A 24,704-nucleotide genomic window follows, 5' to 3' on the forward strand; every position below is an offset into this window, starting at 1 on the left:
TTTTGAAAGCAATTTCTTAAGCTCACCAAGGCGGCATTTATTGGACCAAAAAATAAAGTAACAACTGTAATATCGTGAAATTTAATTTGTAATTTATTCCTGTGATGTGAAGCTGAATTTTCAGCATTATTACGCCAACACGATTGTTCAGAAACCAGTCTAATATACTGATTTGCTGCTCAAGAAACATTTACTATTACTGTCAATGTTGAAAACAGTTGTGCTAGTTAATATTTTTGTGGATACCATGATGGATTTGTTTGAAGGATTCTCTGATTTATGTTGAATGTTTTAAATCCCAAACCACAAATATGAGCAAAAGTAATAGTGAGGTTTGTTTTAGCAATTACTACTAGAAACATCAAGGAATGTGTTGTCCTCTGAATACCACGGGTATGGCATAAAAATAGCCAACAAGTCAATCAGCACTAACGTCAGATGAAAAATAAGAGTGTTTCTGCTTCACTTAACAGAAGAAAAGCAGTCTATGTAGGACGCACTGGACCATCTGCTTTCTCCAACACCACAGGTGCCGTACTGAAAAACGTTGTTTGGACATTTATATAACCCTGACAGGACTCAAACCTGCAAACACACTGCCCTTGACATACGGCTCAGTTGTTATAAGAACAGGATTATTCTGAGCTGGAACACTGTCCCTACAAAGGAAGTCATCCTAAAAGTTTGTAGGCGCAGCGAAGCAAACTATTCTTTACATATGGAAGAGACAAGAAGTTGGGACAACTGGAGCTTTGTTTTTGATTACTTTTGCTGTGAGGGCTTTGTTTGTAGTTCAACCAAAAATGACAACTCTGTCATCATTCAACCACCCTCATATCATTCCCCAACCTGTATGACATTTAAAAAATGACATTTAATAAAGTTACTTCGTCCATTAAATGAATGACTTTCTTCCAAACATCATCTTTTGTGTTATGAATAAGAAGTGGAAGAGTAAATAATAATTTTGGGTTGAATTGCTCCTATTATATCTGCACTGTTTGCTTTTTTTTTTGTATAGTTATTTGTATAGTTGTATTTTATATATATTTAAAGGAGCCATGTGGAGGTTTTTACTTAAAAAATCTTTAAGATAGAGTTTTCATTTGTACATGTATGAGCCAACCATGATGTAAAAAAAGAAAAAAAAAGAATGACACCTCGACTGTCCACCACGGTTGCCTCTATCAGCCTGTAGGCTCAATGTGTGAGTGTGTGGAGGAGTCGGGCCCGAATTGGCGCGAAAATTTACAAAATGTGACGTCTTGCGCGTTCTCGTCTACTCGGGCTTACAACCGTACGGCACGCCAGCCATTATAGTAAGCAGTGGCAATAGTGTTTTCAGATGGACTCTGTGGATGGAAAGAAACGACCAGCCTCCGGCAGCACAATTCAGACACCCACGGACACTCCTCGTTAGTAAAAAAAAAAAAAAGTATCTAGTGTGGCAAAAAGAGAGAGCGACCGGCGTCGGGCAAAGTCAAGAGTCAACATCGGAGCGGCATTTGATTCTTGGCGGGAGCTCCGGTCAGCGCTGGGTATAAAAACAGATCCCGAGCTGGCTTTCTTTTTACTGCAAAGGTAAGACATAGTTACATTACATAGTTAACTTTTCTTACCTCAAACATGCTGATGAGTGCCGTCAGTGGTTGCTGTGGCATGAGAATGGCTGCAGTTCCTTTAACGGCCACTGGTGTCAGTAACGGTTAGAAATTTCAGAACCTACGCAATGCTCCTTTAATCTGTATCTATCTGTATTTTTATGTTCTACTGTTAGTGTTATCTGTATCACCAAGGGTCTGAGAGTAAAAGAATTTCAATTCTGTGTATGCATGTGCTGTACATGTAAAAGAATTGATAAAGCAGACTTTGACATTGACAACTGACAAGGATTCCTTACTAAACTAAACGAAAGCTTCTACATGAGGCATATTATTAGCTTCAACCCTCACCATAGATCAGCACTTCATTTTAAACGGCATGATATGAAATGTTAATAGGAGATTAACAGAGAATATAGGCTAGCAGGAGATCACATGTAAATACATTAAGATGTTAATAAATGTTTCCTGCTGAAAGATCAGCACTTGTTCTGCTTGAATTAGCAGACCCATGCTGAGTGTTTTAATACATTCAATACAGATGTATTCATAACCATCTTCAAATTGGATTAGGCAGTATTCCAGCTGGCTTATTAGAGTCCCAGGAAAACAAATCCAGGGGAGTGCTTCAGAGTTCCAAGCTTGGGAGACGATCCAGGCGCAAGTCTAGAGAATGTCAAGCGGAATCTTGAATGGAAAGCTCACTTGCCTCTTGGAGTTAGGATTTTATGGAAGAGCAGAGCTGTTCTGCTTGACTTAACACTACATATTTCTGTCTTCCCTCTCATATTGTGCCTGATGAATTAACAATGACGGGACAAGAAAATATACGGTTCCTGCTAAGCAAAACTCACTTGACTGGCTAGTACAAACACATTAACTGTGGGAACTCTGTACAGGGGAACACTTCATCCTGCCTTTGTCTGAACAAAAGGCATTTCCAGATGTGCAATTTTAACACGCCAAACAACACTGTGTGTTATGGTAACCTCTGATGTTTTATCAGCACACGTCTTGAGCTGATCTCAAATCAGATTACACCCTGAGAGAACGGCTCTCTAAAGCCGTGCCAAACTCCCATAAAGCCATGCACTGCTGAACACAGCCATCTATAAAAGATAAGATTTCTGATACATGTTCATCTTTGCTATAACTCACTGCTGAGCATTTTCAAGTGTAGTGGAAGACTTGATAGTCACAATCTGTAACCAAATCAAAGCCGGCAGAAAATGTATTTAAATATGCTGCACATGAGAGCAATTAATGATTAATGTATTAAGGTGCTTGGCATAGTCAACTGATATGATTATTTCAATAAACAATGCTGAAGCAAATATCCAGACAGAAAGACTGACTGAATAAATGCAACGGATTAAAAAAAAAAAAAAAAGATTTAAAAAAAAATGAATACTTTTAATCATGCTAAAAACATCTGTCTAGACCAGCTTTTTTTATGCAGACAAAACACCATGTGATTGATTTGATTTACATTTTTACATTGTTGTCTTATGCAAAATGTATGCTATCTCAAAAATATCAGAAAACTATTTACAGGCTAGTCCCACTAACAGGTGTTTTTCAGAGCAAAATTATGAAATTACAAAAAAACAATACTGTTTTATGAAGAAGTACTGTTCAGAAACGAAAGTATGAAGAGAAAGGCATTTGTGGCTTCAACACTTCTCGCCACAGCTCCAGTTTCTTCTAAAACACCACACTGACTCAACCTGCCCCACTTCTGTGGAAGCACACTTAAGAATTCGAAATGCGTAATGCATTGAGTCACTTTACAACACAACCAAAGATTGATGGAGCACTGATAAATTGATGTTTTATAGAAAATCCAAATGCAATACAAATACTAGGGCTGGGAGATACAGTAGATGTCAATATTGGTCTCCTTTCAAAGATATTTGACAAAAAAGAAAAAATCCAAAACATAATGTATCATAATTTATAGTTTAGCTCGAAATCAGTTTTCAGACAACATAACTTCACCCAAATATTTAATACAAAATGTAAAATAGACATGTTATGTTTTGCACACAGTTTTTCATTCACTAAATTAACAAACGTATTGTTATGCACCAATAAAGCAATACATAGCAGTCTAATAATATATTAATCTACATATTTTTTTGGTCCGAGAACAAAGTGTGAACTGATTAATGGTACATGTAGAATTAATTTTAGAATTGGAACTAACAGAATTAATTTTGCTATTAATTTTTTTTTCTGATATGTTGGTATCGTATCGTATCGTATCACTTGGATGTTATAAGTTGCACTGAGTAAATACTAGTGCAAACAGCTAGATAAAAAAAAATCTGTGTCTGTTTATTTCAGGCTGCAAAGCAACAAAATTTGATTATTTTAAAAGGTGGGTGATTATTTTCTAAGCCAACTGTTTGTCTGTGTGATTGATGACTTGCATATATTTTGCGGCCGATTTTTATTAAAAAAATAAATAAATAAAAAAAAGTATAATAATTGATGATATATACACTACGTACTGATACACTATGCATTTATTTTATATTGTACAAATGCATACACAAACACATATAGGTTGCGTTTATGTATATGCATTAGGTTGGTATACAACATTCAGGTTTGTTACATTCAGTGTTTGAGAACTGAAAGTGTTACTTAACATTCCCTGCTACTGTTGCAAACCTGAAACCAGCTTTGAGGTTATGTGGTAAAAGATGCAAGAAGTAGATCAGTGCAACGGTAAAACGCCTATCTGGAGTGCAGCATGCAAAAATTAAGTAAAGCGACAAAAATAAATGGGTTTCTGCAAAAAATTTCGGGGAATTTCACAGCAGGGGTCAGAAGAAAGCATGGCAGTTAAATAACATGCAGGACGAGCAAAATTGTTAGGGTTATTGAACTACTGCTACTAAAGTATCTCCTGCTGTCTTTTCATTATCAGATAGATACATTTTTACTGAGCTTAAATGCTTTACAGTGACTAGGAAAGTGTTTTAGCTTTTCAAAAAAGTATGCTCGGTTATTTTTGTCATTGATTTGCCGTCATACAACATGGGGGCGTGGCAGCATCGACGATTCCATTTTTTAATTCGAAGTTCGAGACTGTGACTTAATTTCGATCGATTTTGATTTAAAATCGAAATCGTGACACCCCTACTCATCACTATACACTTTTCTGCCTGTCATTACCAATCGTGGTTAGCTTCAAGATAATAATAGCTCTTTGGCTGATATCCATCCCACCCCTACAAAAAAGGACGAATGAGGAAAATACCAAAATGAAATAAGCACAGACAAGAGTTCAACTCTTCATTAGATGACAACTTCTGTCGTGCTGCTAAGTGGTTAGCAATTGTAGCTCTGTGTAGCTCTGTTTTTCTGTTGGAGTAATGGCTTCTCCTGTTATTGTCACTTGCACTGCTTGCCACATGTATAGTGTAGAAGATTTCAGAACTAAAAGACATGCATTCCAACTTTAATTGAGAATAGTGAGAATGTGAGGGCCTTAGATACGGCTTAGGATGTGACTAGCTTAGAGTGTCCCATATGTTGCTTGGTTCGGGTTGTAGAGCCCCCGCAGCAGGGTGACTGTGAGGCGCACAGTCACGATACAAACACTGCTCTTCCGTTCTGACTAAAACATTAAACAGGTTCTCCCCACTCAATCATGAACCCACTGAGAAAGCTGATGAATGTGCCCTAGTTATTGGTGATCATACTGTACAGAACGTGAAAATGGAGACACCAGCCACCATACTCCAATGTTTATAGAGAACCAGAGTCCCTGACATCTAGCCAAATTTAAAAGTGCTGGCTAATGCTAACGCAAATTCAGTAAGATTCACGTCAGCATTATTGATGTTCGACTTCAGTCAGAGATTACTAAAAATTAAAGGAGGTTTATGAACTTGCAAGTATGATATCAGACACAGTAATATGCTCTGATCACCTCATTGCTTACCGTGCTAATAAGATACATAGCAGACTGCCGTCAAGGCTGGATGTCCAAGTGGTGCCCACTTAGTGCCCACAAATCATATTTATCTGACCATCATCAATTCATAGATTAATGAAATTCGTAGATGAATGTAGTGAATGGAGTAGTATCACATCCTTCTCAAGTGCAGTATGGAGTACCACAAGGCTCAGTACTAGGGACCACTGCTTTTCACATTTTTCATACTACCCTTGGGAAATATCATCAGGAAACATGGTGTTAGCTTTCACGGTTATGCTGATGATACTCAGCTCTATATTTCTTTCTGCAATATAGCGCTCAAGTTGTATGGAGTAATTTCATAGTGTTTTTTGGAGCTTGACAGCCTACGTGAAGATTCTTTTAAAATTCTTTATCGTAATTTTAGTTTTAGGTGAAGTATAGCTTTGAAGTAACCTGTTCTCAACAGCATTGTTTCTTTACAATTCAACCTAATTCCCTGTCGATTTATATGAAGTAGGCCATAAAAATGGCCAGTGTTGTGGATGGTCATTACCAAGACAACAAAACTAAATCCATGGAGAGAACTAAATTCACAACACATCAATCACAGAGAAACTAATTTCCCAGCAGAACACACAAAACAGAAAGCAGCCAGAGAAAGCTGCTGCCTACTGCTACAACCAGTAAACTAGAGTATTACAAGTATTACATAAATTAATTTACTGTAAAAATATGCTTTCGGTTGGAAGATATTACCCTACTGTAGGATATATGTGAAAAGAAAATAGCTGCAGTCGAGTAAGAACACCAGCTATGGTACATTTCCCTCCCAGTCAGTGTGAACGGTCAGTGAATGTGCATTAAAATATTAAGTAACTTCTTTTGTTGCATTTTTTGCATCTTTGCGGAGTAAATTAATATAAACTACAGCATTTATGTTATGCATTAACTCATTTACATAGTAAACTGCATCTGGCCCAGAGTGACTGTGTAACACCATTAAATTTGTCAAAATGAATGATGAACGAAAATCATAATTGCAGATCGTGATTCTGAAATTGATGACACTTCCATTTGCTTACTGGGTAGGCAAAAACCTCATTAGTAAAAGCAGTCCTTTTCCAACACAAATGGACTACAGCAATGGCACTAATCACACTATATTACAGGCCGTGTATTTCCTGTGCCCATCTCCACTCTGCGGGGGAAACCTTTGGCCCAATTAAGTAAAGCAGCAAATGTTTAGTAGTATTCATACTTCAGCTGGTTTTATGCCAGAAGTTTAATGCTTGGGCACAAAATACAGCACTGACTAAGACGGGAAAAACAAATAACAAGAGGAGCAGAGGCCCATATATCACTGGCTAAGCTAAGGGGACCTAAGATGGGTTTGATTCTATTAAGCAAATTACAGTAAATGATGCATAGAGTACCTGTTATCATTGAGTTGGGTGTATCGAGGTTGAGGGTCTGGGTCGCCATCATTAACATCATAGCTAGCGTCTGGATCCTGCAAATATATATAAGGAACATTCAATGAAGTTATTTTTGGGGGGGGTTTATGGCAAAGGTAATAGTCGTTTACTCAAACTCACATAGTTTTGAATCAGATCTGGGTGGTTTTTTTCAATTCCATCATCTAATATGGACACGACGACACCTTGCCCAGTGAAACCCTGCTTCCAGGCTTCCTTCACGTTGAGGTCACGATGATCTTCGTTGTACTGAATGGAGAATAAAAGAAAAAATAGTTCAGCATAGAAGCCACTTCCCTTCAGCTAACTATATTTGTTTGAGGATAATTTTTTTGAGGATGATCTTTCACTTTTGAAGCTCACATCAGCTCTCTGATTCAAGGCTGCAGTTACCTCAATATCACATGACCTCCTGTTCTAGGCATGAAAGATGCAGAAACTGTATTATATGCCCTCACGATTTCCTGTCTAGGTTACAGCAATTGCACTGAAACCCCAGGTATGGAGTTTCTGGTTTGCCTTCTGTCCTCTTCATATGTTGAGAGCAGAGCTTTCACTGTACTGTTTATATTGGTTTTATGTTATTTTCACTTTTCACACCTAAGCTAAGAAATATGATTCAGTTTTTGCATTGATATATTTTGTGTGTGTGTGTGTGTGTGTGTGTGTGTGTGTGTGAAAATTGTTTAAAATAAAATAATAATTTAATAACAGAATTTTCCCCAAAAACTTTAGATTACATTTTTTCAACATTTTAGTATCTTAAATGAACAAAAATACATTTATTCGATCAAAAATACAGTAAAAAAAAAAAAAGTTAAAGAAATATAATACTGTGAAATATTACTACAATTAAAATATTGATTTTAATATAATATATATATTTTTAAAGTTAATTAATTCCTGATGTCAATTTTCTGACATTGACATTAAATCATTCTAATATGCTCATTTGCTGCTCAAGATTTATTACAGTTGAAAACCGCTTTTGCTGCTTAATATTTTGTGAGAATTATTTTTTTTTGTTCAAATAAATGCAACCTAGTTGAGAACGAGAGTTTTCAACATTGATAATTTATTTCTTAAGCATCAAATCAGCATATTACAATGATTACTGAAAGATCATGTGACACTGAAGACTGGAGTAATGATGCAGAAAATTCAGATTTGCCATCAAGGAGAACATTACATGACTAAATTCTTAAAAATATTTAAAATCGTAATAATGTTTCACAATATTACAAGTTTTACTGTATTTTTGGAGCCTTGGTGAGCAATAAGAGGATTGTTACACCAAAGACAAAATTAAAAAAATAAATATCACCCATACGTCATGAGAAATGACAAGCAGACGAGTGAGAAGTGCTTTCAGGATGACCACCCACCCACTGTCAGACCACAGGGATCTGACCGCTCCCCACTCCACACGCATGTCACTCCAGTGCAGAAATGAATGTGGCCACCTGAGTTTATCTGAACAGAAAATTTAACGTATTTTGCTGCATGGCTTCTTGACTCTCCTCTTGGTAGCAGCGCCCCTGCTCTCTTCCCCAGGGAGGTCACAGGGAAAATTTGAAGCCAGTAAGGTGCTGTCAGGTCTGATGACCCCAAAAATGATACACTCTCCTGCTTATCCTGGGATTGCAAGTCAAAAGAAGAGAACCGACGGTTTATTTCTCAAGCCTACATCAGGCAAAATGATGCAATCTCACCTCAAAGGTCCAGTAATAATGGTGGTGAGGTTGATAAATTGCTGCGGATGACTGTCGCAATTGTCAACCGTTGCATTTGCTGTGAAACTTTCTCTGCATTCCCTTCTGCAGAAATATTATTGAGTGGCTTTCTACCCGGTGTACTGTTAAACTTGATTGTCATGACACTTCCCAAACTATGAGAAAAAGCATCCATTGTCTCCTTCATCCATTAGCTGGAACAAAATGTCCAGGTCTGAATCACCACTGAATGCAAAATGACTGAGCAATGACTTCACACAAATTAACGATCTCATTACATTGCAAGATTGATACGAAGGATGGGGGGGGGGATTCTTAACTAGTTCAATCAATAAATATAAATACATTTATCATATTATAAATATATTAAATAATTAACACATTTATGCAACCTTTGCTGGCCTTGAAAACAGACCTGTACATTACAAGTAATCATAAAGTCTTGTGAATAAAGTGCACATTAATTCAATGATTTTAATAGCAAAAGTATCAAGATCACAGAAGATATAAAATATATAAAAATATTGTCTGTAGCCTGACACTTGATATTAGAGTATCAGAGCTGACATAACGGCCTAAGCATTCTACATCCATTATCTTGAATCATGGTTTTCCAACCTTGTCAGACAGAAACTTTTCTACTTTATTTGTAATAACAAGCAGCCTAAGAATCCATAAAACTGAATATTAGCTCAATTTGTAAAAAAAATAAAAAAATAAAAATAAAAAGCCTCTGTAAACACCTAATTTGGGAAAAAAGAGATTGATGCAATCAAATGAAATTTATATCCAATTAAAAGAGGTTGAATAACAATAGAAATAAATACCATATATCTTACAAACAGATTATATTTAAGACTCTTTAATGTGAAAAAAGATATTTAAGAGAGAGAGATGTTTGTGCACACACTCACATCCTGAAAGTTCTAGTTATTGGAAAATGTGGATAATATTTATGCAAGACAGAATTGGGACACTTCTTGTTTTCTTTTCAAGTAACAAACAGGTAACCATGCACGTCTTTAGTCAGCTGCTTAACCAGCATTGCTAGCTTCAGATTTCATTGGTATTTTGGTAGTGTTGACACCACATGCCGCATTGCAGTGTTTAAACCAAATACACATAAACAGTACATTCAAAATCTAATATTGCAATTAAATTAATTTGTATATAAAATTGTGCATATAAAAAGTCATATTAGTAAATGTCTTTAAACGAATATAGCCACTTATAAAAAAAGTGACACAGAAAGACTCAGGATCAACTCGGGACAGGATATGTATAAAGACTGATGGAGTGTCTGGAACGTTCCCAAAGAACCAAATCACAACCGGCTGATTAAACTTTAAGCTCCACCAGATGATAATAATGGCAACAAGTTCATGATTACACAATGTCCATTTTAATGGGGTAAAAGAAACCTATGGATCCCAACAGAACATAACAGACCACCCAGACCATCCGATCTGAGCGGGAGGTATCGTGCTTGCTAATGAACAAACAGTTCACGAACACACACACATGTGCGCACAAACAAACAAACAAACGGATGAGCTATTTACTCACCAAGTACCACTGCTGTGCAAACTTTGGATCGGCCGGCTCATTGTAAATATCCCTCTTCTTTCTTTGCTTCACCACCTGCTGTTCGGCCCACATCACCTTGAGAAACAAACAAACAAACAAACAGTCAGAGACAAATGAGAAGTACATCAGATCCAGAATGGGTCATTTTTAATGAAAAACAATGGATCGTTTGCAGGAATAATAATAGCAGCAAATCTGTATGATGCAATAAAACATGGGTGAAAATATGTGAAACTCCATTCAAAAAGCTCTTGTGTAACGTGACATTTGTGTGAAACAAGATTCAGTTTCACTAATTATTTGAAAAATGATTTATTAGAATGTAGGGCAGGATTTAACTTCTTTGCTTAATATATTTTTCCCCAAGCCATGAAGCCTTGGTAATGTCAGCAGTTTATGCATTTTGACGAAATAATAACAAGTAATGATGAAATTTGCACAATACATTATAATAAACATGGTCTGTTTTGGTCATGTGCTGACGAAAGCTGCTGATTGATACACACGGTCTTGTTTTCCGTCTCCTCACAATCCTCCTCCACTCAACAACAAAGACAGAGAGGTCTGTTGAAAGACGGGAAGCTGTTTCTCTAGGGCAGCGACTGCTGCAGCGGGGCAGAAAACGCAGACGGTGGCAGATTACGTGATTGACAGCTCAGCGCTGCTCATGCCAGAGCTCATTGCTCACTGTCTAGAATGACTTTTAGTGGACAGGCATGTGACAGCAAAGTGAAGCGAGTGGTCAGAAAAAGAATGGCAGGCCAGTTGGGATGTTCACAGCTGTGAAAAACCACCAAGACGCATTTGACCCACAACACACTGGCCCTCAAGATCACGCTGTAATGACGAAATGTACACGCAAATCATCATATACTGTAATTGAAAGCAATGCACTATATCTGCTTTATTTGGATAAATTCACTAATTATCAACCTATTCATTTGTGTACTGACAGATGTTCAAAGTTCAGGTTCATGTTGTCAGAGATTCTTTGTTTGAATTGATTGACAATCAAATATTTCCCTCAACATTTAACATAGCATTACCTTCATTTACGCTTGAAAAACTGTACCATTTAACCCACACCATTTGTGCTAGGTATGAAATAATCTTAAAAAAGTTGAAACCAAATCAAATTTCAAATAAAATCAATTTCAGCATCAAATAACTCATTAAGTTTTGAAGTAGATATATATTTTTTAGATTTTTTTAGAACATGCAAGATAAACTCAGACTCAAGAAATTGCATGAAAAACTAAAAAGAAAACCTGCTGGATAGAAAGTAACATTAAGACCTGAGGTCTCTCTGCTATCGGCAACTTATTGGGGATAGACATGTCTAAACCTTACATCATTTTCCCCCTGCTGATTAATTAGCAATAGTAATACGGTAATTTTAAAAAGTAGTACACAAGCGCATCTAACTTTTAAGGATCAACCTCATCTGAAATCAAGCTCAATCAGAGTTTGCTGGCAAAGCAATGCATTAGGAATCACCTCATGACTGATGTTGCTTCATCTATGACAGCTAAAATGTGTTTTAAAGAGAATATGAATGCTGCAAAAGGACTAAGAAATATGAAATGGATTTCTGAAACTATAAAGACAGACTGAGTGATACAGAAGAGAGTTTTAATCAAATCAGCATTAAATGAATGGAACTGATCTGGAATACTTTAACTTCTACTACTGGAAATGCAGATAATAAAGTCAGTTGCTTAAATCATATTGGCAGAAAACATTTAGCAATCGAGATTAATTTATTGGTTTATATCATTTAAGAGCATTACATGACATATAGAATCATGTGAAATTTCCATGCATGTTTATTAGAAAAATCAAGGCAAAAGAATGCATGAAGACTGCATAGCATAAAAGTAATTTGCCAATAGTCACTATTGTTCTTGATAAAACAGGGCTCAAAGGTTGCTCTTTCTGAAGCTGAAGCGGGCGAAAGAATTCAACAACAGGAAGCGGAGCAGGGCAGTCAGGGGAAATGCCACTGAGACATGCTGAAAGTTCAGGAAACCGGACCCAACACACTTTACAATGGCAACATCTCACGACTCCAGGCTTCATTTCATTAGGAGCGGTTTTACAGTAATAGCCTTTTGTATCATCAAAAAGTCAGTCATTTTAAACGACCTTCTGCAGCCATCTGAGCGACCATGACGAATGATGATGCTGCAAAGTTAAACAGAGGTCAATATTTTCATCTAAATGAGTAGAAATATGATGCGACCACAACTGAAAAGGAATCCCACAAGGGCCATCAATTTAGGGCTGAGAAACTACATTTGAATTTTTCACAGAAATATTTCAATTAAATCCAGATTTAAAAAAAGGACATTTCAGTTAGGTTAAAACACAATTGAATACAAGATTTTTAAATTAAGTCCACATGAAAAAAAGAGGCTTTTTTAAAGTGCACTTATTATTAACCAAAAAGGCCTAAAATTATACAAATCAAATACTCAGGTCAGGTTCAGGGAAAAACGCTGTTATTTAGTCCTAGTTTGCCTTTTGATGAAAACATTCTTTAAATTTAGATTTTTTTCACATTATTATTAATTATTCAATTTAATCTACTTTATTTCGATTTAGATAGCATTGCATGTTATAATTATATTGCACTGAATATTATTTTAGTTGATGGGCATTACGAAAACCAAAACATTCAGGCAATTTATAATTCAAACATAAATCAACAAAAACTGCTCTAGTTTTGAAACCCTGATCTCATGAAACACTAATGTTAGAAAAGAGCACACTACTGTTATAAGAATTTAGTAATTAATGGTAACGTTTCAGTGTATAGTTTCATGAAAAGATCACAGTGTGACTTTCCATCATTACAGTTAGTTTCATGATGCATTTGTATCATTTTGTGCAGAAACAAGTTATGTTTATGTTGTGTATTTGTCTAATTAATTCTTAAGGGTACAGGATGATTTCGGAGGAATTAATTCAACTGCTAGTAAAGCGCTTCAGTTTACTGGTTCAAATTGACGACCCTTGTGGGTAGTGTTGCACGATGCACCGATACTTCAAAAGTATCACGATTCTTGGAAAATAAAAACGTCACGATTCCTAAATTTATTAGTATCGATACTTCAAAGAATGACTGCGTTCCAGATTAGTAAGAGACGTATTAGGTCGGTGTGTGTGTAACGCATGCTTCCAGTGCCTCCCTATGGACGTATGTTTTTTCTCCTCACGCATTAGTGGCTTTACTAAACTGATTTGGCTTTACTAAAATGTGTGCATAATCGCATTAAATAGTTTAACCTGATAACTGTCACTCACGTTTTTGAAGATAGACTTGAATGTGCATGATACAAACCTAAATTTTTATAATTCATGACTGAAAACATTTTGTAACATGATTTTGATGTGCCATTTACATGGTAATGCAATGTCTGATTTTAAAATGGGTTTTGAAGGATGAATTTTGAGATTTTATGTTTTCAAGTGATATATAACTTCTGATGATTTCTAAAATGTGATAGAGAAAAAGGCAACGAGGAAGTCTTATTTTTAAACAAAGGTCAAAACTCCTTTTGTAATGTAGATTTCTGAGGGTGCACTCTTGTCATAAATTCATCTATTACTTTTACTACATAATTTTTAACAAAAAATATTGGTATAATATATATTTGGGAGTCTTAGACCTTTCCAACGATATATAGTTTGTCAAGATTAGATTAAATTTGATTGTAATATAGTATAGTCAACGTAGGCGTCCCGTATACGGGACGGGGTGACATTTAACAGGTTAAATAAGTTGTTCAGATGAACAAAGCACAAGGTTTTCTTGCATAATTAACATTAATTGTTTGGTCAGACAGTTCATATATAATGTTCACATTAATCGGGGATTAAACGTGGAGTTATGTTCTGTATGCTAAATATGAAAACGAGCGTATCTGCACAGCGCCTATAACTGCGCTTTGTATCTGTTGATTGCTGATTGAGATTTACATGCTTGGCTCACTGACCCTGTATACTCATTCATTTAGTTCATAAACGAGATGTATCAGTTCATCAAACTCGTTCTCGAATGAGAAGATCTCTCGATCTCATTCAGTGAAGGGCGTATGGGTTCACGACATTCAACAAATCACATGCTCCGTCACATCTTAAGTAATTCTTTGACAGGATGAAACCGTTCACAAAGCTGTTCACGAGCTGCGCATGCGCTGCTAATAGCGCCCTGCTCGTGCTTCTCCGCTCGCGCGCTGCTGTGTAGGGAGGAACTTCAGTGAATGGATTAACTGAACGAGAACGATTCGTTCACCTTAAAGATTAGTTCACAGACGGACCATCACTAGTGCAATTTCATATAGCCTATATTAAATATTTGGAATATATATTTTCATATTTTATTAGTTTCTTTGATAAGGTTACAATACTAAGGTCTAAGTAACAACGTATCTTCTGTGATCTCCCCGATGCGTGGGTCGGGGTGGGAAAAGAAATTTACTTTATTTGCGGGCTGGGGCGGGCCAAATAATTTAATAAAAGTGGGATCCACTAGGCTGCATGTGCGAGCACAAGTGATACTGTGTCCCCCAGTCCGTGACTGGTGGAAAAAGATGACGCTCATTAAAGCTCACTGGCTGAGTTTTCTCCTCTGAAAGAAAAGGTTGCACAACTGACAGAATAAGTTACAATATCTGAGATATTGCTGCTAAATTGTATTTGTTTGTTTTTTTACTTGAATGCAATTGCTTAAATTGATATTTATCTTTTGACATTTATATTAAACAATGTTTCTGAATTCAGAATATTAATCGCTGTTCATATTTTTATTTGATAAATGTATTACTCTTATGTTTTTTATGATAACTGAGATAATGCTGCTAAATTTTTTCTTTCTTTCTTTACCTTCAATGTCATTGCTCTAATTTTTTTAATATTTTTATATTTCATATTTTGTTCAAATGTTTAATATATCTGCTGTTCATTTGTTCATTTATTAGGGTGTTATATGATTAGAATGTTATCCCGGTTTTAAAATAAAGCACAGCAATGATATTTGAGAGTGTATTTTCCCTTTTCAGGAAAAGTATCGAAAACACAATTCTTGACTAGGTATCGGTATTGAAACAATTTTGGTATCGTGACAACACTACTTGTTGGATTCCTTTGCAGTTGTGGTTGCATCATACAGCAGTTCAGCAAGTGTTACAATTACAATATTGTCTATTAATTGGTTATTTGGAATGAGTTGAACTGTCCTTTTAAATTTTTAATCAACAGTATATTTTAATAAAATGTTTGCTAGTGCTTGCTATATTAAATCTGAATGCACAGTTTTTGCATTCTTATTTGCATTTTTATTTTAAACACGCAGATAGAATTTTAATTGGACCGTTCTACAGCTCACATTCAGCGTCTCCTGATTTTCAGTTTGCCTAATTATGACAGTTTGACAATCATTGAAGAATCAAAGGGTGTTGTTCATTTGGCAAGTGGGTGTTAATAGCCAGTAAAACAAAATCATTATAGTTTAAGGAAAAGCAACTGACATATGAGAAATTTTAAAAAGCAAAGCAAGGTCGCACTAGCAAGAGCAAAGTACAGGCTAGAAGAAATAATTTTTTTCAATATATAAAAATATGCACCGGCTAGAACACCGTAGTAAGCAAAAATTACAAGTTAAAGATTTAAATGTTTTTATTAATTTTGCGAACAAAAGCAACTTTCCGGAAAAGTTTGACAATATGGACAAATGAGTCAAACCGGGCTCTGTGCGACGACTCTCCACCATTGTGTTGGCACCCATGTAGATTCATTATTCACACACCTCACCACTCCTGAACACCAGACAATGGAGATTTTTTTTTTCATCTTGAGGCAATTCACACTAGTGGAGCGTGGCGCTGCAGCCATGTTACAAGATGGACTTTTTAACCCCCTCTAGAAAGTGAGTAATGGACTATATAGGTCCAGCTGATGATTTCCATTAAGAGGGATTCTAGCGGTCCTTTGGTGTTTGTGTTTCACACCACTCAGAACTCAGAGCAACAAATACTTAGACTGCAGTGAATAAATGCAGATGTCAGGTCAACACAGCGAGAACCGCAACTTTAAAAACTTGGATTTCAAACCTGTGACGAGAAACTGAAAGGGTTTTATTTGGTGTTCATAAGAGCACAGGGGAGGAAACTAAGGAGGACTCAAAGATACAAAATAACGATCAGAGGAGAAGAGTCCAACATCCGAACATAAGCAACAAAGCTTCTAGAAACAATCTCTGGACAAACAGAAAATGTCTGCATCCCTTCAATCCTTTAGAGGAAAGGAAGGAAAAAAATTGACAGGAGAGAGTGCTGCCGAGTGTCGTATGAAATAATAAAGACGAACGACTTTGTGCTTCATTACTTTCCCAACAGTGGTGGGGTCTTTAGTTGGAGTCCCTGAAGAAACAAGGTCTTTGAAGAAGCAGAGAAACTTAAAGGGGCATAAAACCCCTTGTTTCAGCAACGATTAGTTCACCACAATTTAGAAAAATGCTACAAAAGTGGGGGTGGTGCACTGCAGAGTGGAAGGAGAAGAGTGGAGACAGGCAACACACAGCTTCCGTTTGTTTCATAGTTTCATTTCAACCCCATTGAGTTACAAACACTAATAAAAAGGCACAGCCATTTCCACTCTGCATCGAAAACATAAGAACGCGCTGTTGCACTTCTAATAACTATTAAGCCTTGTGACTGGTTGCATCCGGGAAGATGAAAATAGTTTAAAAAGCTTAAAATTAACCAGTTTTCCCCAACAATTAAAATGAACGCATACAAACATTATCTCCTATGATGTCCAACACAAACGCCTCTGCTAAAATCTCTGAAAAAGTAGCACTAGCAAATGTCCGAAGTCATGCTGTCTCCTTTTAGCTGAAATTGAAAAAGGTATATTGCAAAAAACAGTCATGTAACCCAAAAAGTGTCATAAATCAGCACAATACAAATAACTTGCTTGCTTTAACAAACTTCATTTGCTTCAAGGCACTTTCCATGAATAAGGTACAAATTAGGAGCAGACACTTACAAGATCACTAAAGGATGTGACTAGTGCTTTGATGAAAAACTGTTTATAACCTTGAATGTTTTGTTTTCTATTAATTTTACATGAGGTCTGCAATTTTTGCAACCCTTTCATTACAATTTGTGACATGCATACAGACATTTATTTTCTAGCAACTAAAACTAACAAAATTTTAAATCAAATTTAAAAAGACAAGCTTATAAAACTATAAAATGGGTAATAGGATTGTAAACACGGGTATAAGCTGCCACTCAGAGGGAGCTTGGCTAGTTTACGAACCAAAAAGGTAATCATGTAATCTAAAAATAAAATGGTTAAACTAGTAAGCAAGATGAAGTGTCAACAGAAGATTGTTTTGTGCATAAATTGAAAAAAATAAATTAGATATACATCTCATGCTCCAAATAATGCATATCTCTGGGTTTCTAAATAATATTATTTTGTGCATAAAGTGTCAAAAAAAAAAAATTAGCCTTTTGGCAGCTATTATTAGTATGAAATTCCAAGGATTTTTAACTCTCATTTAGTCAAGATTTGGCAAAATAACCTTTGAGTTTTTTTGGGGAAAAATGTCTGGAAAGTAGGGCTGCACGATAAATCGAAATGAAATCGTAGTCGCGATTAGACAAAAGCGTGATCGTCATGTGTATCTTTCAATGAAGCACGGTTCTGTGATCAGCAGTAAATCTCCATCCGAAGGCCAGAGGGCGCTCTCATGCTAAAAATCCAAATATGCCCCAAAGAAGAAACCCAGGAAATTCCTATCGCTGCAGCTGAATAAACAGAAGATTGAACTGCTTTTATTGATTTGTCATGACTAATAAACACACGGCTACGACAATGTGTCTTTTCGTTGTTTGTCTTATTATAATTTAAATTATAATAAACTATATAATAATGCATTGCTAATCGACAGACGTCATCACCACTTAGAATACTATGAAACATTTTGTGCTTTATTCGGTTTAAGAATAAGATGCCAAATCACTCACAGAAGAATTTACTTAAAAAACACTCAGGTGATGGTAAGTTAGTTCGTGGTAAAAACATTATTAAGTGTGGTATTTTCACGTGCTTTCAGATGGAACGGCATTTTCTACACAGAGCCGTAGTTCACCGGGAAGCTCTACACAAACAGCTGTCATTACTGCGAATGATTTCTTCGGTTTAATAATCGTACAATTCTATCTTCCGCAATTTTTTTGCGTAACTTGTCAGTGAACTACGGCTCTGTGTATTAAATGCTGCTGCATCTTAAAGCAGGTGGATGGAGATTTATTACTGATAACAGAACCAGCTTTACTGACAAGATGCGCATGATAAATCGCATTAGATTAATCGTGCAGCACTATACCGGAAAGGGCTGTTCTGAGGCAGATCTGGATTCTACATTTCACACATACCTGAGGTTCTGTGTGCAGTTGAATGTGCATTCCTCTGTGCTCTGATAAAGACCTCTTCACAACCCTGCGGTGCCTGAAGTGATAATAATCTCCAAATACCTATGGGAAAAAGATAAGGCAACATTTAGTTAGTAAGTAAAACCTTTCAACTTTCACTGTGTGTGTGTGTGTGTGTGTGTGCACATAATACACAAACATGCACCTACTCATAAAAAAAAAATGTCCTTTAAAAAAAAAAAAAAAAAATTATTATTAACTACGAATTCATTTCTTTGTATTCTCACAATTTGCTAGTCTATGCTGTAACGCAAAATTTAATTGAAAGCAAATGAGACTCATGAGATCATTGTTACGGAGCCCAGCTGTTGACCCAGGCATGACCTTAATGATACAGATGGAAAAAATATTGACAGAAAGAGAAACACAGACAGCTGTGCATGTCCAATAGCCTCAAGTACACGTAATACTGAATGAGTTGATCTACTGTCAGCAAACTCCACAATCACACAAGATCATCCAGGGGACCAGAAGCACAGATTTCTCTCTTCATTTGATAAAAAAAACTAAATGTCTGGAGTGAGCCAGAGTTCACGAGGTCACGCTTTAGAAAGGCAAAGATCTACCAGACATCAAAACAGCTGGTCACACCAGACACATGCTCATTCACAAGACCTGAAACATTGATTTAACCAGCAGGTTTAAAGAAGCCTTCTGTTAATTAACCAGCAGTAAAATAAATACAGACCAACCCAAAGCTGAACTACATAGTTAAGCTTTAAATTCAAAGGTACAAAACATCTTTCACAAGGCTCACTGTAACAGCCATAATAAAGCCATTCTTTATTCGAAGGGTGGAAACATGTAACAGAAACCCCTGTCAGGAAAGATCGAGGACAACATCTCTACATGACATCCTCAGTATACAGGCCGGATAACAGCATGTTGATGCAAACATCTTCACCCAAACAAAGCCAATGAGGCAATAAGCCCTTGTCAAACAGATTTGACAACTGGTGACCCTGTAAATACAAAACACTCAAAGCTTCAAACACAGAAGGTTAAAAATACAAACCTTAAAAAAAAAAGCAAAGAGCCAAAGAGATGGCAGACTGAAGAAGAGATGATACATTTATTGAATGGCTAGCATTTGGTAGTTAACAAGTGAACAATGATGACAGAAAATAACAAGAATCGATCGAAAGGAGAGAAAGCAAAAGAGGGATGGGTAACAAACACATTCAGAGCTCTGAGAGCTTTGTTAGTCAAAGGGAAATAGACTAGGAATGGGTATGGGTGTATTGTGTTAGATAAGGGGCCTAAAAAGATGAGCATCAATCTCAGACGGGCCTGAATCCAGCAGCTCCAGGTCACAAGGGAGCACAGATGGAGACATGCAGGCCGTGTTATATCAAACCACCATCAGACAACCATCTCAACTGCCTGGAAACATGCAAGAGGAAAGGCATATGGAGAAGACGAAAAAACGTATATCTACACTAAAACTTAACCACATCTGAAAATTATATCAGCGCTGGTTAAACCATTGGCATGCCTTTGGAAAATCTGTTTCTTATGTCTGGAAGCATTCCAACTCTACTCTTCAGAGCAGAATACACCAGAAGAAATATTTGTAATTAACTTTAATTACCAAAAACATAACAGTTAGTTGTGCATGCAACCCTGCATGATTTGCCTTATTAAGAGACTTAACACAAATGGGCTACAGATTGGCGTCCCATTGCTTTTAATGAATTAAAAGCAACATTTCATAGTGAGCACTAAAAGACAAATTAACTAAATTATTCTAACATGAAAATCAGCAGTTTTGAGCACGTCAAGCAGATTACAAAAGGTGACTAAGAAAAATTAAAGCTCTAAAAATTCAGTTTGTGTGAAATTGATTTAATTTTCAAAATTAACAAAAAAAATATAATTGCAACCCAGCTAATTATTACTTTTATAACCATTAATAACCTTTAGGATTTCATTTTTATTTTTAATAAATAAAAATGTAAAATATATATATATATATATATATATATATATATATATATATATATATATATATATATATATATATATATATATATATATATATATATATATATATATTTAATTTGATTATATTAATTTAATTCATGATGAATTGTCATTTTTTTATAAAAAATAAAACAAGATAAATTAAAGATAAAATAAAATAAGATGTTAAAAAAGAAATAATAGGAAAATGAAAACAATAAAAACAGAACATGATTAAACAACTGAAAATTAAATACGAAAGTTAAAATAAAATTGAAATAAAATAAGGAAATATATATATATATATATTTTTTTTTTTTTTTTTTTTTTTTTTTTTTTTGTGAGAAGTCCATTTTCCATTGACTGCTATTGGAGAAACAGTCTATCCAAGCTTGAGATCTAGCAACTATGATCAAAGACTATGACCTGTTATTAAAAGGTTGTTGTAAATCTTGCATTTAAGATATTTACATGAGCATTAGCCAAGATGCTGTGGTAATAACATGCAATAACAACATAATAATGGCATGTAAAGAGCATTACTCAACATTACAATCGGAGCTCAGTGTCTGACCCATGGTTTAGACCAGATGACACGGCACTGACCAGCAGTTTCCCACACAAATTAGAGCCATTATCTAAAATTAGCCTCCACCTTGCATCACCTTCAAACTACCATTAACGTCCCTTGCTATCTTATCTTTAATGGAGGCAAGCACACGTTCAGTAGTTGAAACTTTAACTAGATAATACAATGGAAACAGCAAGCTGTAGATAAGCTAGGAAACACAGATGTTTACTGTGGGAAATGTGCTAGTAATGGGCAGACTAAATAAGTGATCACTTCAAGAGCAATTACACAAATCAGGGGAACAATCCATCTGACAAACGGAGCAAATGGAGCAATTAAGTCTCTAAAACTGAAATCAGTCTCTATGGATGTGCATCACGGTCATGCATCAGTCCAATTTATCCATAAAGATTTAATACAATCAGCCAGACCAATTCACCAGCCGCTATCCGGATATTTTTCTGTCAGCTTCCAAAATCTATACTGACAGCATTGACAAAGGATGAGAATAAAAGAAGAAATACTAGGCCTAATACAAAAACAGGGTTTCTACAGGTTTTATGAAGGACAACTGAAGAAGACTTTAAGACCTTTATAGACCAAGTCAAGAAAGTTTAAGTACCAAATTAAAGGCAACGCAATCTTCTCTAAAAGTAAATGTCTAGGGAAGAGACAATTAGCTTCTAAACATTCTCTATTACTTTTTAACTAGTTTAATAAAAATAAATTAGTCTTCTGATCACACAGCAAAAAAAGTGATGTTCCCAAGTATCCTAGTTCCTAATCTTGTTTTCCAGTGCAAATGTCTATAGATCCTTAAATTAATATACATTTAGTTCAGAAGCAAATTGGCATAAGATAAGAAGTCTTAAGAGTAGTGTCTTAATTAATAAGAAACCGTAATAAATAAATGCAGCTTGATTTAAGAATGTTTATATATTTGCACTGCAAAACAAGACACAAATATTTGAGGAGGATAATACTTTTTGCAGTGCATGCAACATTTAATAACTTTATGAATTTAGGACTTCCTGCTCTGATTTAAGGACTTTTTTTTTTAAGCCTTAATTTGTAGATAAGACTTTTTAAGACCTGTAGAAATACTGAAAATAATCACACTAATATATTCTAGTTGTAAATGGTATATGCAGCGACTGTTATTATATAAATGACAATTTAAAAACAATTACATACTTCAGAAAAGTATACTCATTAAGTCTTGTTGTAGACTAATTCAAATCAAGCACCACTCATGAAAAAGCTTATCTATACTCACTTCCAAATCACCTCTTTTTTAATGTAAAGCAGTCAAATCAAACACAAATGAAATTGTTAAAGCATTTTGCTCCTACATTTTTTCTTTGAGAATCAACAATGAAAGGGAGCGCTGTGAAAACACAGTTTAATGGCATAATTTATCTTGTAATGAGTCTGACCTTAAGATACGCCAGCAACCACTTAGAAACTAAACAAGGACAAGGGCAAGTGTGAGAGCATGAATACGGAGAAGACGACTTAAGCGAGAAGTTTCAAAGAAACTCGATGACACTGGTGACAGTAACAACAACAAAAAAAAAAGTTGCACCACATTTACAGCTTTTGGTTAGAAAAAGTGCAGCAGCATGAAACCACACTGGAAAACAACGTTTAAGTTAACTAACAGTTTCCTTTGATACCACTAGGCCAAAAAAAATTCAACATTGTGGAAAACAGCAATGGTCAACCAAAGCATTTAATGAAGGTTGTGCCAATACAATTTTACAAAAGTTCATTTTTTATAATATATATATATATATATATATGGCGATCTGTTACAGAAGAATAATATCTTCCTATTATCAATCTTGAAAACAGTGGTGCTGCTTCGTTTATATGGAAACATTTCTATCTATAGCTGCCATTTCCCCTATTCCTTCATACCAGTAGGTCTTCATTTCTTATCATTACTCATAATGTTCTCTTTTCCGCCTTCTCTAACTTCTTTGGAGTCTCGTCCCTGCTCTGTCTATTCTCAGCCGGGGATTGATGAATCACCACTGCAGTCTGTGCTCCGAGTCCACCAACCTTCCAAACAACATTTAGAGGAAATTAGACCACACAAATAGTCCAATAGTCCCAGCAGATCCCAGTCCAGGTGTACGTGAACATGGTACATCAAGGACGTGCTTCTATACTCCAGGTGCAGCAAGCAGGGGTTGAGCCATGAATCCAGTGAAGAGCATCTCCGCACATCGTCAAAAGATTATCATCATTTTTCTTTCTGCTGAGGTCATCTGCAAGTTTTATTCAGATTTATGAAGACGGCCAAAAGACAAGGTTCCAGCTACACTGTACCTTCCCTAGAGATGGACCAAGAAGAAAACTCACAGCTGCCAAAAGAAAAAAATGATAATGTCTAAACCTATGAAAGAAGCATTTAGGGGAAGATGTGAGTTGCTTCTTGCCCGAGTTTACGGAGTGCATTGGCGCTAAAAAAAAAAGGCTAGAAAAAACAACTTTTTGGAAACTGATTTGAAGGCTACTGTGCAATTTAGAAGGACTTAAGGTTCTACTATAATTTTTAAGTTGGTGAAGCAAAAGGAGGAATATTTTGGGGAAATTATCTGCAGGACCCATCACAATTAATTAAACCCAATCAATGGATATGGCTCCACAGAAAGCAAAACATTTAGACTTTTGGAAACCAATGCATGCAGGTTTTCACATTAGTAGCTGGTTAATCAATTATGCCTGAAAAACAAACTCGAGCTCTCCAAACATAACAGGTCTACTTCAGCTCATGCATTATTAAAGAGGTTTTGGGAAAAAATGTCCTTCAGGGAAAAAAAGATAGAGAGGGCATTGACTGAAGATGAGGAGCGAAAAAAAAATATTCATACCTGGCTACCTATGGTTACTATAGAAACAGCCCATGGTAGGCAATGAATTTGACATCTCAAGTTTAGTAACGACAAAAACAGGCAGAGCAATAACCTTTCCAGAGAAGTAATATCCATGTTGCACTGTCAAGTGAGCGGACATCACATTTTCCAAGCTTTAGCAACTGCTTTTCATGCCAACCGTGGCATAATATTCAAGATGAGCCGTACTCACTGAATTCATTAAATGATGTTGCATTGCATTCCCATGGTGATTTCCTACAGTGAAAAATACTTTCACATGTGTGAAGGACGAGTACCTGAAAAGGCTCGGGATCTTAAACGAATAATTCACCCAGAAATGAAAGCTGTGTGATGATTCGCTCACCCTCATGTAGGTTTCAAACTCATAAGACCGAAAGCAATAACTTGACACTTTTTCTTTTCTTTTTTTTTTAGAGACTGAGTGGGATTTT

General features: G+C 35.8%; 1 protein-coding gene across 2 annotated transcripts in view; it reads right to left on the reverse strand.

Annotated features, from left to right (window-relative positions):
* LOC128017345 (furin-1) overlaps nt 1-24,704 on the reverse strand; it is a 77,109-nt gene that overhangs the window by 25,912 nt on the left and 26,493 nt on the right. For both annotated transcript variants that reach the window (XM_052602698.1, XM_052602697.1), the window contains exons 3-6: nt 18,781-18,879; nt 10,310-10,405; nt 7,131-7,259; nt 6,969-7,045 (exon numbers count right to left, since the gene is read on the reverse strand). In XM_052602698.1, the coding sequence (XP_052458658.1) occupies nt 6,969-7,045; nt 7,131-7,259; nt 10,310-10,405; nt 18,781-18,879 (401 nt within the window). The remainder of the gene's footprint in view (nt 1-6,968; nt 7,046-7,130; nt 7,260-10,309; nt 10,406-18,780; nt 18,880-24,704) is intronic.

Source organism: Carassius gibelio, chromosome A7 (assembly GCF_023724105.1).
Source record: "Carassius gibelio isolate Cgi1373 ecotype wild population from Czech Republic chromosome A7, carGib1.2-hapl.c, whole genome shotgun sequence".
Lineage (NCBI taxonomy): Eukaryota > Metazoa > Chordata > Actinopteri > Cypriniformes > Cyprinidae > Carassius > Carassius gibelio.